The sequence below is a fragment of the Cervus elaphus genome, chromosome 11 (genome assembly GCF_910594005.1).
Source record: "Cervus elaphus chromosome 11, mCerEla1.1, whole genome shotgun sequence".
Lineage (NCBI taxonomy): Eukaryota > Metazoa > Chordata > Mammalia > Artiodactyla > Cervidae > Cervus > Cervus elaphus.
In genome coordinates this window covers 38,033,293-38,052,752 of record NC_057825.1, presented here as the reverse complement: position 1 = coordinate 38,052,752, position 19,460 = coordinate 38,033,293, and the positions used below count along the sequence as shown (strand labels likewise).

Here is a 19,460-nt window from a genome sequence, read left to right as displayed (position 1 = left end):
AAGTCATGACTTTTCAAAGTTTATCTTGTTCTCTTCCCTTATAAAACAATGCTTTTTCCGAATTCTTACTTCCCTTCGATGCTGTTAATAGTATTTACTTACTGCTACTCTCCCAGTTCTTTCAGTTCCACCACCTTCCACAACTCCCTCGCCCCACACAAGCAGATGCAGGTTCTGGTTTGCAATGCTCCTGTTTCTCTCCTAGCCTCCACTTGCCTCCCCTTCCCCATCGCTTTACCCCAGATGGGACAACACTCCAACTGGTGGCTGCATCTCAGCCTCTCGTTCCTCCAGTGCACACTGGAGACTGGTAGTCAGTCACTTCAGTGAAGCTAGGATCACTCCTGGTTCCCAAGCCTCTCCTAATTTTCCTAACAGCTCTGTAATTTCTACAAAGGGAGGCACTCTTCATACACAATAGAAGGCATTCAAGGCCCTCCTTGACAGATCCTCTCACCTTCCTGCCTTGACTTACTGCTCTCTACCCCTCTTCATGTACAAGACATGGCAGACAAATTGGACTACCCATTATCTCACAAATAAATGTCTAATGGTTTTCCACTATCTCCCCTTAGCTAATGCATTCTACCTGGCTGCAAAGCTCCCAACTCCCTCTCACCTATTACAATCTTCCAAATCCTTTACAACTATATCTGCCTACATCATGGAACCTGGCCTGGCCCCCTGTCCACACAGATTCATTCTCTCTCAATTTTAAACATTTCAACACTAAACTGTGGGTCTAATGTCATTTATCATATTTTACCTTTCTTTAAATAGTTATGTAAAATTATGCAAATCCTCCCCCTTCTAAGAACCTAGAGGAGGAGACCACCGCAGAGAGAACTTTCCTACAGCTCCTGATGCATTCAGCATGGTGCTCCTCCCACAGATGTCACTTATAACTCAGCCATCAACAAATCTCTCTAGCTGAGAAACAGTATGATGTGTCTCAGACAATAAAGTATACAAAAACCACACTTCTTCAGAGAAATCATTCTCCATCAATTAGCAGGACATCACAAAAAAGGAGAAGGCACTTAATATTTAAGACACAAATTCAGGAAAAGATTTCTGTGTACTAGACATAATCTCTCAAAAACTGATTCCTAACACTGAGAAGTTTAGCCCAAAGCTTGTTTATGAAACTGGTCACAAGGAATGTTCTGAAAATCTGATTTTCTATGACCACAGAAAGTCACTCTCAAACTCATTTTACCAAGTGCAGAAAATCCTGTGACACAAGGTCTAGAGAGAATTTTCAGAAATAGGACCAGAGCTGCACTGTCATCCCACCTTACACACACAGGAAGGCAAAGTGCCACAAAAGGCATTAGACAAACGCTTGAAAGCCTCTGTGAAGTTCATATCTCACTCATTTATAAACTGAGAGAAAAAACCCAGGCTGAACAGATACAAGGAAGCTTCCTAATAAGGGGACCATATCTCATTCTTCTGAGAATTCAGTGTTCAGAACAGTCCCCGGTAATATCAAGTGCTAAATAAAAGATCTCTGAACTGAAAACAGGTTAAATGTTTCTAACGGTACACCGAAGGACTCTTCCCTGCCCCAGGAAGATCATCCTAATGTTCTCACGAAAGTGAAACTGCCAGTTGCTCAATCGTGTCTGACTCTTTGCAATCTTCCAACGTCTGTAGCCATGGAATTCTCCAGACGAGAAAACTGAAGTGGGTAGCCATTCCTTTCTCCAGGGGATCTTCCTGACCCAGGGATCAAACCTAGGTTTCCAGTATTGCAGGCAGATTCTTTACTGTCTGAGCCACTAGGGAAACCCAAATACTCCCATAACTGACAACAATTTTCAAATGTGACTCTCTAGCCATCTTATATATTTTTCATAACCATTTTAGGTATGCTACCACTTACCATAAATTCACCTTTTCAGAGTGTATGATTAGTGGTGTTTCGTATTTCAGAGTTATACAGCCATCACCTCTAATTTTATATTTCCATCACCTCCAAAAAACCTATATCCATTAGTAGTCACTCACCATTCCCCACCGCCATCCCTTCAGCTCCTGGCAACTATTATTTATTATTCCCTTATTTTTACTGTGGTAAAATACCTGACATAAAATTTACTATTTTAATGATCTGTAAGTGTGTAATTTAATGGCATTAAGCACCTTCACATTGTTGTACAATCATCACCACCACCCACCTCAGAACTTTTTCATCATTCCAAACTGAAGTTCTGCATCCATTAAACACTAAATCCCATTCTCTCTGCTCCTCAGCCCCTGCTAACCACTAGATCTACAAATCTAACTTAGATATACATCCACCAAACACTAAATCCCCATTCCCTCCTCTCCTCAGCCCCTAAAGATAACTTAAATATACCTCATATCAGTGGAATCACACACTGAAGGACTTTTAAAAGAGGACTGGGCTCCATTGATAGCTGGCAACCATAGTTACTCTATACGGCTATAAAGGACAATGAACTCTAATAAGGCTGTCAATGTCAACCCCCATGAGACTTTGAAATAGTAACATAGTTCATATGTAATTACCAGTATAGTCATCAAAGTTGACTCTTCCTCTCATTGTGTTCACAACTGATTCTGGCTGTTCAAAAATTTCCTTCTGCATAAAGGAACTGAAGTTGCCTAAAGTAAAATAAATTGTATCATTAAAACAAAAATTAACAAGCCAAAGGATAGGAAGTTTGTATTCAACTAAAAGTCTATCTCCTTCAATATAGCCTTAGTAAATGAAATTAAACAAAAGGTCATGCAGTAGAGAATAATATTCATTTATGACACTTTACCCTATGGGAAGAAAAATAAGCAAGTAAGGAGAAAAAATGCTTTTATTAACTTTATACCTAAAATATGTAATTATAGCAAAACAGGGGAGTGGGACAAGCTTATGGTTTAGAGTCAGATCTAGATTCAAATAATGGTTCTATCGTTATTATCTAAGAGGCTCTGGGAAACTCCTTAACCAGTTAAATCTATTCTAGCAGCTACTTCATAGTGTGATAGTGTGATAGTGTGGGTTAATATAGTAAAGACTTGATATATATAGCCATTATGCAATAAACTTAAGCTTGTTTTTCACTGCAACCCCATCAGAAAGGACTATAAAAACCACTATCACCATAATCACAATAGTTAATAGTAACAAACATTATGTAGAGCTCACTACGCATGTCAGGCACTGTTGTCAGGGCTAATCCCCAAAACAACCTTAATGAGGTTAAGTCCTACGATCTCCACTTCATATATGAGAAAACTAAAGCACAAAGAGAAGAGAGGAATAAAGAAGAGAACACAAACTATGTTTATAAAGCATCTTAAAAATGTCAGTTCAGTCACTCAGTCGTGTCTGATCTTTGTGACCCCATGGACTGCAGCAAGCCAGGATTCCCCATACTATTTAAATGATTGATTTCTTTTTTAATGTGAGAAACAACAAACCATGAATTAGTTGGTAGCAGAATATGGTCAAACCAGCAGATACTTTCTCCAAAGAATCATCCCCCTTTCTGGTGTGAACTGTTCACTATTCTGTGTTATCAGATTCCTACACCAGGACAGAAAGGAGGATGTATCCTTTCCATCGAGGACACTGAGCTATAACAGGACAAAAATGTTCACCCTTCATGATCTGCTGGAGTTCCATCTGGAGGGTCTGCACAGCTCGTCCAGGGTGATCTCCCGCAGTCCGTTTAATTCGATGAATAGAAAGACGGCCATCTACCACTGCGGCAACATCATCATCCTCAAGAAAGATGACACGATTGGTGTGTTCGATGACAGCACTACAAAATGTTCCAGGAGACAGAACAATCAATAATCTAGGATGATTATTATAAATATAACTACCATTAGAACAAAAGGACCAAGTTTAAATACAAAGTAGCATCTGGCAGTATCTCTGATACATTTCTGGTTATCAACGCTATTCCTTACAGAGAAATGAAGGAGGGGGTGGTCAATGCAGACAATGAAAAACAAAACCTCGGTGTAACAACCAAAGCCAAATTTGATGAGATCAGATCAGAAGGCATGGTTCTTTCTTTCTCATCCTACCCATCACCAAGTCCTCCAATTTTAACTCCTAAATATTTCCCAGAGTTTCTCTCTGTGTCTACCACCACAAACCAGTTCAAGCTACCACCAGCCTTCACAGGACTACCGCAGCAACCTCCTAACTTCCAACCCTGTTCCCTCTAACCTCCCTCCGTCCACTCTCCATTTCTGCCAAAACGTGTATCAAAGGTCAATTCCAATCAAGGTTTCTCCCTTACCCAACAAACCAACTGACACCTTCCCTTTAGTTCTTAGGAAAATAGCGAAATGCCTTTACCACGACCCCTACCTCTTTCTCTGGCCTCATCTCCCACCAAACTTCCTCTCTCTACTCCAGCCACACTCACACCCATTCTAGATCTCACAGGCTGATCCAACTGCAGAGAATGCATGTTTTTCCCCTCCACCTCTTCACCAGGTTAACTCCTAGTATCTCCTTAAGTCTCAGTTCAAACATCATTCTCTTAAAGAAATGTACCAGTAGGAAGTTAAATCACTCTATCACACGCATTCTATGGCTCTTGTCATAACTGGAATTCTATACTTGGTGACTATTGACTAAAATCCGTCTCCCCCCAATAAGGAAGAGATCCTTAAGGACAAGTAATATTTTTATTTTTACTCACCGTTGTCTCCTGAGCCCAGTACATGACTTTGCTGGAGTATTCAATATGAATGTACGAGTGAAAGAAAAACTGTTGAAATGCTTTCATAACTTCCAGCTTACCTAAGCCAAAACTGTCAACTCTGTAACAAGTCTACTTAGTGACAGCAAGGACATATCTCAGCACTGACTGTATAACCTACACACCTGTAAAATTCAGAAAATAGTGAAGCTCGCTTTCCCACTGAGATAATATACCCCTTGCAGTCCTAACCTACATGAATATTGATTTTTAGATCCCCTTACTTTCAGACAAAATGAATGACTCACACACCTGCTGACAATTTGGGTGATTCCATTTTACCCTCATTACTATTTAAATTTCATTTATAAATGCCTCAAAGCATCCTACTGCATTTTCTCTCAAAATGTCTCAGTCTAGTTACTATCTCCTATATAAGTGATTTTGCTGCCAGTTATTTCTCAATCAAAAAGATGTGTCCACACTGGATTAAAACTACAATCTAGGTAAGCAATTATACTATCATTGGTATGATGCCAAGCCATTCTACTCTCCAATCTAAAAATCTCTCCTCCCAGGGAAGTTTGGGAGAGGATGAATACATATGTGACTGAGTTCCTTCACTATTCACCTCAAACTATCACAGAATTGCTAATCAGCTATACCACAATACAAAATAAAAAGTTAAAAAAAAAACAGGTAAAAATAAATAAATAAAATCTCTCCTCCCTATAAAACCTGGGTAATGGCTCTAAAAGAAGAGACAAAAAAAATACATGAGCTCAAAGTAAATATATCAGAACAAGTCTCAAGGACCATTATTTCTTCTTTGTAGATGGACCTACATATTCTGAATTGAGAGAGAAGACATTCTAGGACCCCAGAATGGTCACCTTCACAACCTTAATTAACAAAGTTCTCCTATACAGCGTGACTAGATTTATACAAAATGACTTTTTGGTTTCCTGCAGCATAAGAAGCTTTACTAAAAATTCTCTCTGTATCAACCAATGACGCTCACCTTGCATCAGAAGCAAAGTAATATTCCACTGCTTTTTCTTCAACAGGGAAAAGGCAAGTTGTGCTGTCCACACGGGAGAGATTGCAGCTTCCCTTCTTATCTTTGCCTAGAGCATGGAGTTAAAGGAGTCAGCCAACCGTAGAAAACCATGGCTGATTTATAAATATACACAACTTTCTCCAAAATCAACAAAAAAACCATAGCAATGCAAAATAATTCCAGCAACTTTTCAATGCCAGGTAGATCACCCTATTTTCATGCAATAAGCCAACAAGAACAAAGGGCGTAGAGTGAAAGAGCAACTATCAGACAGCGTGGCATATACAGTGCTATGTTATGCATTTTTTAATGTAATATTTATTTTCCAAGAAAAACGCAAATGATGTCACTAACTTTTTTAATGTATGTATAGCCTAATTTTAACTTTAAACAAAACTTAATGGAATTAAGACATAAATTTGTGCACTTAAACATTAAAATTACATTAAAAATATGAAAATTATGCAATGAAAAATAAAATGAAGGCTGGTGGCATATTTTTATTACCTCCAAATAAAACTTCTCTAGATTTTAAAGGTAAGTAACAAATCAAAGTTCAGGCTATACTAATTCTGATTTAAAAACAAAACAATGATATTCTCTAACTATGGTATACCATACAAGGTAGCTACTGCTAAGGACTGGAACTGTAAACCCAGAACCTCTCCTTTCTTAAAACTGGATTTTCTTACATTTCTTTTAAGTCAGGATAAAGTGTAGTCCTTCCATAATGGTAACATCTTTTAATTCTGGCACTTTAGGATTCTGGCATCTCTACTTAACTTGTTAAGCTACTGATGAAGAATTTCTTTTTCCTCTTTGACTAAAGTCAAAACTGGAAGGTATAATGAAGTTTGACCAATTAGCCAAATACAGAAAATACTATTAACTTAAGACTATATATATAAATTCTCAGAGACAAAAAGCACCTTTCTCAAAGATCAGGACACAGAAGACCTTACAACCAATGGACACAATGGCCCAAGAATACTATAAATACACTTGTAAGAACTCCTACTGTGTCCATCCTCTAAAATCAATGTGTACAAAAACTTGCTAGTAACTATTCTTAGTAACATATATCCAAAGTTCTCCACTTCTTTTATTATTACTTGATTATTTTTATTATTATTTGATTATTTGATGTGGTTTAGGCATGAAAACAAAACAGCTCTTCCCATCCATACCCAACAGTACAAATGACATCATGCTTTTAAAAAATAAGTATAAGACATCCCAGAGAAGACAACACTACAGAGAGATAAAGCAGGTCAGTGTTTGCCAGAGGCTGGATATAGGGACAAGGATTGACTACAGTCAGTCAGCTGAAGGAACTTTATAGGGGATGAATTGCTCTTTATCTCAACTGTGGAGGTGGTTATACAACTGACTGTGTTTGACAGAACTCATGAAATTGTACATCAGAAAGAATGAACTTTACTGTATGTGAAAAAGTAAATTAAAAAATGGGCGAAAGGATAGGCTAGCACCTACATTTTTTACATAAAAACAACTAGCTTTGCTTATAAAATATCCTACCAGGGTTGAGTTTCACCATATTCTTTCTTCCAATACTGGTTATTTCATTCTTCAAGTAACAAGGTATACTTAATTACAAATATATAGAGGAAGTAAAGGTATCACTGCCTGTTTAAATGAACATTGCTTACATACATCTATATGACTGTTACAATCTAAAATGTCTTCCATCTATTGATTACTTCATCTGATTTAAGTGGAAAACAATTATTATCATCCTACTTTATTTGGTCAGTGGTTACACCTGGAGAAAAAGCAATGCCTGAAAGCCACTCCCATGTTTTCCCCTGTACACAGCCTCTTCAACAGGAGGCTCTACTTCCAAAACTTTTTAACTACTAAGAGCTAGAAAAATCAGGATTACTATAACACAACCCCTGATCTCAAAAAGATCTGTCTCATTATAACGTTTTCTTCCAGCCTCTTAAGACCTTAGCCAATATTTTTCTATTGCTTCTAAAAGTAGCCTAAGACAATGTACAAGGTTAACATGTAAGTAATAAATATACACAAGCAGAATCATTAAAAGAAACCTGGAACTCTGGATCCAAAATTTATACTGGTAGACTAGCTTTACTTCTAAAAAGAGTTGGAGGGGAAGAGGAAAATAAATTCTAACACCTCAGGATTTGAAGGTTATTTAAGGAAATAACTGTCTGCTCTATATAAAATAGTGAAAGCAGCCACTATCTAAGGATGAATAGGCTTAGAGTACTTTGCTAAATCTTTTTTAAAAAGCCAAGAATTTTGCATCAATAATGTGGGTTTCAATCTCCTGAATTTACCACTCCCTGTGTCTTTTACCTGGAAAGTGTTTAGTAAAAAGGTAAACTAAAAGAACACATCATTTTTTGCTAATTATATCAATAAAATGATCCAGTTTGTATGGCTGAAAAGATAAATTTCAAACATAAATTTTTTAAAAATTCCAAATTCAAACAAACCCAATCAAGATATCAAACATAAATCTGAAAGTAAAATGTCATGCATAAAACAAAATCCATTTAAACATATTTCAGCTAAATTATCCAAATAACTACCATGGAGTTCAATCTATAATAGCCTAACACACAATGCTCTTTTCCTAATCTTAGCATCTTATTTATAATAATATATCTTACATGATTTTAATTTAAAACAAAGGGAAAAAAGTTACAATTTCAACCATTTTCTCAAATCTCAGAGATCTTAAAGAAACAAATTATTAAAAGCAGTTTTCTAAATGGCAAAAGCAGACAGACAAAATATACTCTGCAAATTAGAAAAATAAGGTCAAAATATGTATCCCCATAAAATAAGCACATTTTTAGAGGCCCAGCACATTCATTCACTCCAAGAACAAAGAATTAGTAAAGAATGAACAAAAGAGGATAAAGGTTCCTCCCCATCCATGCAGAGTGCATTTCCCACCTCTTTCTCCCTGTGATCCCCACCGTGTGAATTTTGATCCAATCTGAGTCCTAGCTAAGGATATACAACAGAAAAAAATTCTACTCGTCAGAGAAATCACAAAAACAAATCCTTTTCATGTCTAGACAGAACTATATATATGAGTGGATCTGATCAAATGGGCATTTAATCAATTTATGGAAAACAAGTCTTTATATCTACTGCACTCAATTTATACATTTTCCCCATGCCATAATATAGGAATAGTTTCTACCTGTTCTGTAGAGAATTGGAATGTGGTCAGTAGACAGTTTATGCTCACTTCGTACACCAATCAACAGAGGGCTTCCTCGTCTGTTAGTACAAAATTAAACAGAATTAAACCATTTTTATAAATAATGCAGTAATGATACAAAATTTAAATATGATGAGGGAATGCTATTCAAATAATGCTTAAATTCTCCCTCTGAGGTCAACTTCAGATACAACAAAAGAATGAGTTTTTAAAAAATATTCAAAAGTCAGCAAACTATGACCCACAGCCAGGTTTGTCTATTTTTTTGGAACATGGCCACGCCCATTCTTCTACTTGTTTCTACGGTTGCTTTCACACTACAACAGCAAACTGAGAGGCTGCCACAGAAGCGACAGGACATGGCCGAGAAAGCCTAATTTACTGTCTGGCTTGTTACAGAAAGGGCTACCCAGGTGGTTCAGTGGGTAAAGAATCTGCCTGCAATGCAGGAGATGCAGGAGAAGCAGGTTCCATCCCTGGGTCGGTACGATTCCTGGATGAGGGAACAGCAACCTACTCCACTATTCCTGCCTGGAGAATTCCATGGACAGAGGAGCCTGGGAGGCTACTGTCCACAGGGTCACAAACAGTTGGACACAACTGAAGCAACAGAGCATGCCTGCATTGTAACGGAAAAGGTTTGCAGACCCCTGTTCTATGATGATGCATTAAAAAGTTTCTCATTTTTAACATCAAATGGAAACTTTCTTTTGATATATGAACAATATATGAATATTCAGCACTTTATCCTTAGTTCCTCTGACTTTTTAAAGACTGCCCTTTCTTACCAAGTCTTAGGCCTCCCACTGTTTTCAGAAGGACTTAATGCTTAGGCTTGAAATATCCCAGCAAAAGCAATAATCGTACAATCATCTAGGACTGGGTATTGTATAGAATACTCAACCTCCAAACTCACAAAGTAACAATAGGGCCCAATGCAGACAAAAGGCCAATTACAAATGCCAGGTGGTTTTGCTTTGTTAAGGGATTCTGTCACATGGAAGAATAGTAAAACAACAGATAAGACACGTGGAAAAAAAATACAGTCGACCTCCATATGCATGGGCTCCACATCTGCAGATTCAACCAACTGTGGATTGAAAATATTCAGGAAAAAAAATTCTAGAAAGTTCCAAAAAAGCAAAACTTGAATTTGCCACACACTGGCAACATTTTTACACACTGGTAGTATATACATTGGATTTACAATTATGTACATAAGATTTGCATCATATTAGGTATTTAAGTAATCTAGACATGCTTTTAAGTGTACAGGATATGTGTACAGGTTATACACAAATGCCACACCATTTTATATAGGGAACTTGAGCATCCATGGGCTTTGGTATTCACAAGGGTTTTTAACAAGTCCCTCATGGATACCAAGGGATGATTCTCACAAATATCTCTAGAAAAGGCAGAGCCATTAGAGTGAAGGATCATTTATAGTGTAAAGAGAATAAGCTTATAATTTAAGTTTCAAAATACATATGAATATTAGTCATTATTAAATCTATATATACCTTGTGCCAACTGCTTGGCCAGGAAAATGGACACTTTTAAATACAAGTGCAAAAGCACCTTCCTATGGAGGGAAAAAAAAGTGCATTAACAATATGTATTATAATCAACTGTCAAATGAGAAATGCCTAAAATATACTGGCTTCAGCACAAAGATTTTCAGTTCACACACTGCTCTTTTGCACTACTTTGTAAATTAGCCTAAATTTCAGGCAGACACTTATTCCAGCTTTGATGTATCCAATATTCACTTTTTAAACAAGCCCACTCTTAAAATAGGATCAACAGATAATAGTTCCAAAACAGAGCATTATAAAAGTCACCTTTGTACATGCTACCAACACTTCTCATGTGTCCCATACTATGCATTAGCAAAGGCAGGGCAGAGTCAGAAAAGATACTAAGCTCCGTATTCAAAACCCATTCTCTGGCCCAGCAATTTTACATCACTGTTAACTTTCTTTTTTTTTGGAAGAAAATTAAGTCTTATTTATTTTGAAAACCAAACCAATAGGAAAATATATCACAGTCTTGAAACAGCAAACAGACAATATTATCATTTCAAGTACTAAGTTGGTAATAAGACAAGGTCCTTATCAAAATGATAAGGGGCCAGAACTGGGGCAACAACAACGCATGTAGCAAAGGCCCTGGCAAAAGTGGTGTTTGGTAATGGAGGGCAGTCCCTTTATCGCTCTAAAGGAGCCACAGTTCATCCCTGGGTTGCTTACTTTTCCTCCCTTGACTTTTTTGTCTCAACAAAGCTCTGTTATTTCAGGGGGCAAAGTCAGCAACACTGGGTTTAGGCTTTCATTCTGTTTCATGAAAAACAGATTTTCCCAAAGCCCGTACTTCACAACCCTCTTATTTAAGTAGCTAATAGTTCCTCTTTCACTGTTCGTTCCTGAATATGAGCATATAATACTGTCAAAATCCTGTTTCCCTTCAAGGAGGAGTGTCACTGTAAGACTGTCTTGTCGCTTGGCTGACTCTGCTGCAGGTGGCCTCAGGGTCCACCATGGCTGCCAGTGAGAGGGAACACTTGCTTCCCTTACCAGTGTGATACCACTTCTTACATTTTTGCAGGGTCTCCAGGCTGAATGATGTAATGTGTGAGAATTTTAAGAAACACACATCCACATCTTGATGGAGAAATGAATAACTGCAGGGACCCTTTCAAAGTTTTTATCCAAACTGCCTCTCCCAACTTTACATCTTAACGCCATGCCCTTGTCTATAAAAGAAAAACAAGCAAAACCAACCCCCTGGAAGTCCCCTGCCCCTTTCGACATTAGTGACTGCATGGATTTTATTAGTTTGCGGAAAATGTTGTAGTGTACATCACTGTTAACTTTCATTCTTTTTGAACTTGATGTGCTGTGTGTGCTGTGCTAAGTCACTTCAGTCATGCCTGACTCTTTGCGATCCTTGATATTGAGACATATACACACACAATCATGATTATTAACATGCACACCATACCACCCCCTCAACCCAAACTCCTCAGAGACAGGGTCTACGGAAATCAAGAATGAATAAAGGAGGAACGTGAGGTAGGAAAGGGAAGGAACAGAACAATCTGGGTTATACAATGAGGAGAAACAAAAAAACACTCGGAGAGCACACCACTCTGCCTTGAGTAAAGGGAAGAACAGTCCTCTACCTTCTCTGTCTTCCTCACTCCTTTTGCTGCAGACACCATAAGGTTTGGGTGGAGATGGGAGGAAGGGTTGGACCTTTACAGAGAAGTAAACAGCTTTCAAATGGGAAAGCTAGAGTTGTGGGGGTAGAAGGGTGGGGTGGAAGTCACTATGTATTTGGGCCTTTTTGTATCTTTGATATCTGTAAAGTACGACAATTGGGATGAAATTAAAAAAAAAAAATACCACCTTTCTCTTGGGCTGGGAAATATTTTTCTGAAAAGGTACAGTGCCAAGTGAAAGTCCCTATAAGGAAAAATTGATTGACTGTAGTGGCTCAGAGACATGCAGACATTATCTCAGAATAAGAAGTGTGTATTTCACCAAAGCTACCTTTTGCTAAGTTACTGACTAGGAAGAACATTTGAATGAGCAGGAAGTGAGAAAGTGATGAATCCCCAACTTATGTACTATATACATGCTTGTGTGTGGTATGTATGGGTTTGTGTATGAGTATGCAGTTTGTCGACAAACTCTTTACATTTAGACTATTTTTCATTCCCATGACACTGAACTATAGTGAAACAAGTAAAATCATTAAAGCAGTCTCAAAATTATTCAAATTGAACAGTTTTGTATATATGGAGGAATAAAAGCAAAAAATACTTTAAAAATTGGCTAGTTCCTACTTATCATATTTTAAGAGTTTATTTATTGTGATTAACATTGGCAATAACTATCTTTAAAAGTGTGGTTTAATACCAATTGTTGGATGACTCTCTCCACCAAGGTAGTAAAACTTATATCTTGACTTTCCCGATTGTCATACATGTACTTAACAAGCTTGGCAATTGTCTCTGTGTCTGTTTCAGACTCAAAGTCATAGCCTTTACTTTCCTGTAATTAGAAAGGAAAAAAAAATTGACACATTTAAGGAAATATTCTTAGAATATAAATCTTTTCTACCTAATTTTTTTCCTCAAAAATCTCATTAGCCAACTTTTAATTTGACCACCATACAACTAATTATACCTACTGTTCAAAATTAAGGTCACCATCTAATTATGTGGAACCCAAAATAGTAAGGTATTCCCTGTGAACAAATACTTATAATTATACAAATCTATATATGCCATATATGAATTAAATAAATTTTAAAATAATTAAAATATAATGAAATATGTAACATTCACAAAACATTAATTTCATTATGAACATAATGATTCTTTCTTTAATAATGATATTTCACTATCCGATCCAATGGCCATTAGCTATATGTGGCTGCTTAAATTTACAGTGAAATAATATTTCAAATTTAGTTCCGCATTCATCCCAGCTCCACAGCCACACTTGGACAGGGGCTACCATTCTGGGACAGTACATGTATAGAAAGTTTCCATCATTGCAGAAAAGTTGAACTGGACAGCTCTGCTCAATCACTAATGAAGGTCATCATCATTATCATGACTATGTAGTACATAGCTATTTAGGGCATAGAGCTTTCATTCAACCTGTCTTAAGTCTTCTGACACTCTAGAAACTTTTAAAAATTACAAACAAGGTCTCTCACAATGCAAAAGAGACCCTTCCAAATTCTAATTTTATTGAAGCTTTTATTTATAATAAAGCCAAATAATTATTTCTTTTTCATATAAGAAACAAAAAAGTTCCACTGTCAACAAAAGAAAAGTCCAATAAACCACCACACCCTATAACTGTCGTAGGAATTATTTAATCATATCCAGATAGGATTTACTGCACATCCCAAACAACCTCAATGCTCTCATCAGAAATATTCTCAAAGACTGGTGGTCTTTTTAGGTCACTTTACTTACCAGAAACTTTTTCAAGTCCTTGTAGTTGGTGATGATTCCATTGTGAATAACAATAAATTCTAAAAAGAGATAAAATCACTGATGACCAAAAAATTATAGGTCTAATAAACACAATAAATTGCCATTACTATTAATAGATTTTTTTCTCAAGTCAAAAAATTTGTAACACACTGTACTTCCAGGTGTAATCAAGTATTATCCAGTTTTCATCATCAGATTACCTTCAGGTAGATCAGCAGCATAGTCCATGTGTAAAAGCACACAGTGCTTAGACGTGGGTATAACAAATTAACAGAATAAACTGGAGTTTAGAGGCATCAACTTCAGTTGTGGCTAAAATACCAGTCCAATGTCATCACGCAAAAGCAGCATGTTCCTGGGCCAGTTTCTTCCATTTGCAAAATGAAAGGGTTGAACTAACTATATTCTCACTTCTTTGTTCATTCATTCTTATGCATAAAACAATCCAAAGTTTAAAGAGAAAGGCTTTATCCAGTTTATACTAAATGAGTTCAAAACTAAAGTTATAGAACTCAGCAAGAAAAAAAAACAGTTATTCAGTTCCATAGTTTATTTACCTGAGGTTACAGAAAATTCTGAGATCAAATACAGATGATAGTGGGATAATTCTCATTCATATTTTTTATTAACTTTCAAAAATGTTAAAAATGTGAAATCAAGAGTTGACAACACTATTTTTAGCCACTTAGAGTGTATGTAAAGACTATTACTGTGTATTTATTATTCAAAGTTCATGTAAGTCAGGAGAGAAGTTACTACTCAATTCAATTTTATATCAAATTATCAAAATTTTATTTTGATAACATTTGATAACTATGAAAATATATTTAAAGATCTAATATTCTGGTCTTACATTAAATGAGCTTGAACTGAATGCACTACAAATCAAATGATAAAATAAACATGTCACTTGATTAAGATACCACAAAATAATACTATAAAAACTTTAAAAAAATTTTAATGCTAGAACACAGAGAATCATAAATAGCTGATATAAAGCCTGAAGTTAAAGCCAAATTCTCAAAATATAATCATAGATATACATTTTCAGGAATCTTTTATAAAGATTGTCAGTGTTAAAAATTTCAGCAGTTAGCTTTCTAATCCAATCCAATAATTACGTGAAGTATGAAAAACCTAGAAAAGGTGGCTTCTGAATTAAATTACAAAATCTTACCTCAAAGGGATATACATACACACATACATATGTATATTTGTACATATATACATATGTATGTATTCACTTATTTTTAAAAACCATGAAAGAACTGACACTAAAAATTTTGTTAAATGCTTATATACAGGAAGAGATGAAATAAGGAAGAGGAAATAAGATAGAAGCTAGACTTATTTTAGTATGTCTTTTTTACAGGTGTGACCTCAGAGAACTATGCAAATATTTTACATAAAAGCTGTTTAAGAAAATCCCTAAAATTCAAAATAAAATACATCAACAGAATGCAGTACCCAGCTAGCAGCACAACCATGTACAGAAGGATTAGTCCAAGTGACTCCAAAATACAGTAATTTGATTATACATCCCTAGAGAGATATCCCTTAAGTACAAAAGAAAGTAACAAAAGACAATAAATATACTGTTGTGGCAGTGTTGGCATTATGATTCTGTTGTACATGTATCATTTCATAGATCATATAAGTATGTTGCTGGTGTTAAGAACTAAGTTTTTAAGTGTTATTGACAGGAAACATATAAATCAATGAGGTAAAATAAAAACCATATAGCCCTGGATTAGTGTAAAATTATCTGAATTTTCTCTTTAAATTATGCATGTACACATGGACACACACACACAGGTGCTCTTAGCTCTGCCCACTGAAAAGGCCTAGATGCAATAAGCACTTCCCTGGTTTATAGTCTTTTTTTTTTGGAGCACAAATATATAAGAAAAAAATATATATACGTGTTAGTAGCTTGAACTAACAGAAGTTTTAAAAGGTGCCCATTTACTATCAAGAAGCCTCATAACAGAAATGTATCTCAGGCTTCCAAGACTGCAGAAAATAAGCAGGATGGGATGGAGATTATTTCTTGTGTTTAACAGAAAATTCCAAGAATAAAGTTTAAAATTTAAAGAATTAATTGCTAGCCTAGCACTTTATAAAACTGCACTTATTTGGGGGAAAAAACTGTTTTGTTTCAGTGACGGTTTCATCTTTATTTCTTTCAGCTGGGTAGGAAATTTAAAAATGTGTTTTCTTGAGTTTTCCACGTTCTGAATACATGTTTCAGTAGGCTGCCATCCATTAAGCCTGCAGGAGTCCTCCTGGGTATTTCTGAATTGTGTTGCGTACACGTGTGTCTGAGAGCTCAGACAGCTTGTCTTCTTACAGTACTTAGTTGTTTGCTCTTTTGTTAGATAAAATATTAGCAATGTATCCTTTCATACTCCCTGACATCAAACCCATTGAAATTTAAAATCTTTGTCAAACAGATGATTTTAGAACTTGGAAGGTGGTAGTTAAAAAAAAAAATTCTTGCACAAACCATCTACTCCATAAGTACAGGCCTATGAACCTTTCCCTCACAACTCTACATTTCCACTTCAAGTAACCGACCTTTCAACCCTACCCATTTAGAGGAACAAACCAACCATGAAAAGGGGGTACGTAGTTTACCCTCATCTTCTACCTTTAGTTCTGTCACATGAAAAAATCTCATTCTGCCCCCGTATCCTTCTCAAATCTTCACAAGGAGGAACGTTCCCTTCTAGAGCTATCTGCACTCCTCAGATTTGCTGTGTATGTGGTGCAGACTCACAGCAGAGAGGAGGGTGAGTGACAGGAGGACTCAGGTAGATTCTATGGCACTTTCCTCCACATACAATGGCAGGCTTCCCCGCAGCCCTCTCCTGAGCAGATGACTCAACCCATCCTGGCTCCTCATTCAGAGAGTTTGTCACTGAGGAAGAAGACTCACAGATGCCTTAAGTTATTCAAACTTGGGTGGCTCTCTAGTATGACTAAATGACATGGGAACAATCCGTCTCTAAATAAACACTTCCTTCTAGAGATGCCTCTGCTCATCTGTTTCTATGCTGCATCCATTTTTCCAGGTTCAGTGGTAGAATGTGGCCCTCTAGTTCCTGCTGGGGCTTACTTGAAGCAGAAAGTGAATCCTTCTCCCATAATTTCACAGTACTTGTGATTTCAGACATCAGTTCAGATGGCTTACACTTTGTCAGCCTTCACCAATGCCTTAGTTCATTTTTAGATTTTGTTGTTGTTTTTAATTTTCTGGCTGAGCTGGGTTTTCACTGTTGCTCAGGCTTTTCTGTAGTTGCAGTGAAAGGGGGGCTACTTTCTGGGTGCAGTGCACAGGGTTCTCCTTGCAGCGGCTTCTCTTACCGTGGAGCGCGGGCCCTAGAGCACATGCACTCAGCCGTTGTGGCGCACAGGCTTAGCTGCCCGGGGGCACATGGGAGCTTCCCAGACTAGGGATCAAACCTGTATCCCCGCACTGCAAGGTGAGTTCTCAACCACCGGACTACCAGGGAGGCCCACGCCTTAATTCTTGACGCTATAAGGTGGAACTATCAATGAGATCACATAAGCTACTGTTGGACAAATTTATAAGACAAAAATTCATTACATATTTCTCGACTGTCAGAACTGAGCAGTGTGATGTAGGCTCTGAAGGAATAACGGTAATTCTGGAGGAATAATGGTAATAAGTTATCTGGGTATCCAAGTGTTTGAAAGACCTCTCTGGAAATACAAATATACAATAAAGAGAGAAGACAATTATCAGGGAGGGTGCTTATTACATAGTTTAATTTGGATCTGATTATTCTCCTACTGCAGAGGAAAGAGTACTTTCAACAGAACATCTGCATACTAAGAGGTAGTATACCAATTATTGGTAGTATACCAATTAGCAAAACTAAATCAAGCTTTCTGTATTCTGGGAAAAAACTCAGACTTTTTTTTTTTAGAAACTAGATACTCTTTTCTATCTAGTTTGCTTTGCTGTGCTTAAGTCACTTCAGTCATGTCTGACTCTTTGCGACCCCAAGGACTGTAGCCCACCAGGCTCCTCAGTCCATGGAATTCTCCAGGCAAGAATACTACAGTGGATTGCCATGCCCTCCTCCAGGGGATCTTCCCCATCCAGGGATCGAACCCATGTCTCTACGTCTATCTGCATTGGCAGGTGGGTTCTTTACCACTAGCGCCACCTGGGAAGCACCCCCTTTTCTAGTGTACTGAATTTTAAAAACTGAAGCTCTCACATTTTTTAAAGGCCTTTTTTACATCAAGTAGAATTTCTAACTTACAGGTCTATATAGAAACCAATCTGAAAAAAAAAAAAAAAAGAAACCAATCTGAACTGGACAAACTATGGATTCAACATGCAGATGAGATTTCCTCCTATGGTTACCCTGATACCCACACTCAAAAGCAGCCTATAACAAACTGCTTCAAAATCTTTCTGAAATCATAATAGTGCAGCAAAACCACAAGTAAACAACTGCCTGTTAACCTGTTATTTCAAATACTGATTGAAAAACCAACAGGCATTTTTTTGTGCAACTTTTTAAAACACTATAAGTTGAAATATCAAACACGCACAGAACTATTCCTTCACGGAAGGCAAGAAACTGCCAGCACATCACATGGGAAGCCATTCTTAGTAGTGTTGGCTATAAAAGTGGGCCTCCTCCAGGGTCTGGCTGATGTGGAAGTAACAGCCTTGGCACAGCATGGACTGTTCGGCACAGGCTGGGGGTGCTTTGGGCTGGACTGGCGATGAGGTGGTTTAAGCTGCTTTCAAGCCCACTGGCCCTGTCTAGGTTACTGATGCTGTTGCCATTGCTGCTCCCACCACTAACACTGCTGGAAGACTCTGTGTCCCAGGAGTTATGAAAGACAAGGTTTCTACTACTCCTTTGGTGGTCTTCTTCAATGTTTTCCTTCTCCTTTTCCTGCAGCAAAGGTGCTCACCCAGTGCAGCTGGCAGAGGGGAGTAACAAGGCCCCAGGAGAAGAGGGAACAGAGAGGGCTGTGTTTCAGCGGTTGCCACGCCCACTCCCTCAGGCCGCAGCTCCCACTGTAAGTGGTACCCCTACTTCCACCATCTGCTCCACACCCACCACCACAGCCACTGTGATACCCAGGCTTAGAGTCTTTATTGTTTCCACTGAAAGGAACTAGGGTTCCTTAGAAAGTTGGCTGATTTCAAGTTTGGGGCAGGATTAGAAAACCTGCCATATCTTCAAATACCAAAATAACAAAGACTACTGGACCTACTTGGATCACATCAAAAGTACTCAGGAGTCAACCTGAAGAAGCTCCCAGTGACTAAAGATAATTTTGTGCATCAATACAGAGAACTACTTCAGTGTTTTGAAACAAAATATTTCAAACCCATGAATTTATAATAACAATGAAGAAATCTGTTCATCTTGGACCATTAGAACCACTTCATTTGAAAAATGGTAAATAAAGGGGGGA

The 19,460-nt window shown here is 37.4% G+C and overlaps 1 protein-coding gene across 2 annotated transcripts in view; it reads right to left on the bottom strand.

Moving 5' to 3' along the window:
• Positions 1–19,460, bottom strand: part of GFPT1 (glutamine--fructose-6-phosphate transaminase 1) — a 61,415-nt gene that overhangs the window by 23,286 nt on the left and 18,669 nt on the right. For both annotated transcript variants that reach the window (XM_043917594.1, XM_043917595.1), the window contains 7 exons: positions 13,968–14,026; positions 12,895–13,029; positions 10,495–10,556; positions 8,951–9,030; positions 5,710–5,815; positions 3,628–3,791; positions 2,539–2,634 (listed from right to left, as the gene is read on the bottom strand). In XM_043917594.1, the coding sequence (XP_043773529.1) occupies positions 2,539–2,634; positions 3,628–3,791; positions 5,710–5,815; positions 8,951–9,030; positions 10,495–10,556; positions 12,895–13,029; positions 13,968–14,026 (702 nt within the window). The remainder of the gene's footprint in view (positions 1–2,538; positions 2,635–3,627; positions 3,792–5,709; positions 5,816–8,950; positions 9,031–10,494; positions 10,557–12,894; positions 13,030–13,967; positions 14,027–19,460) is intronic.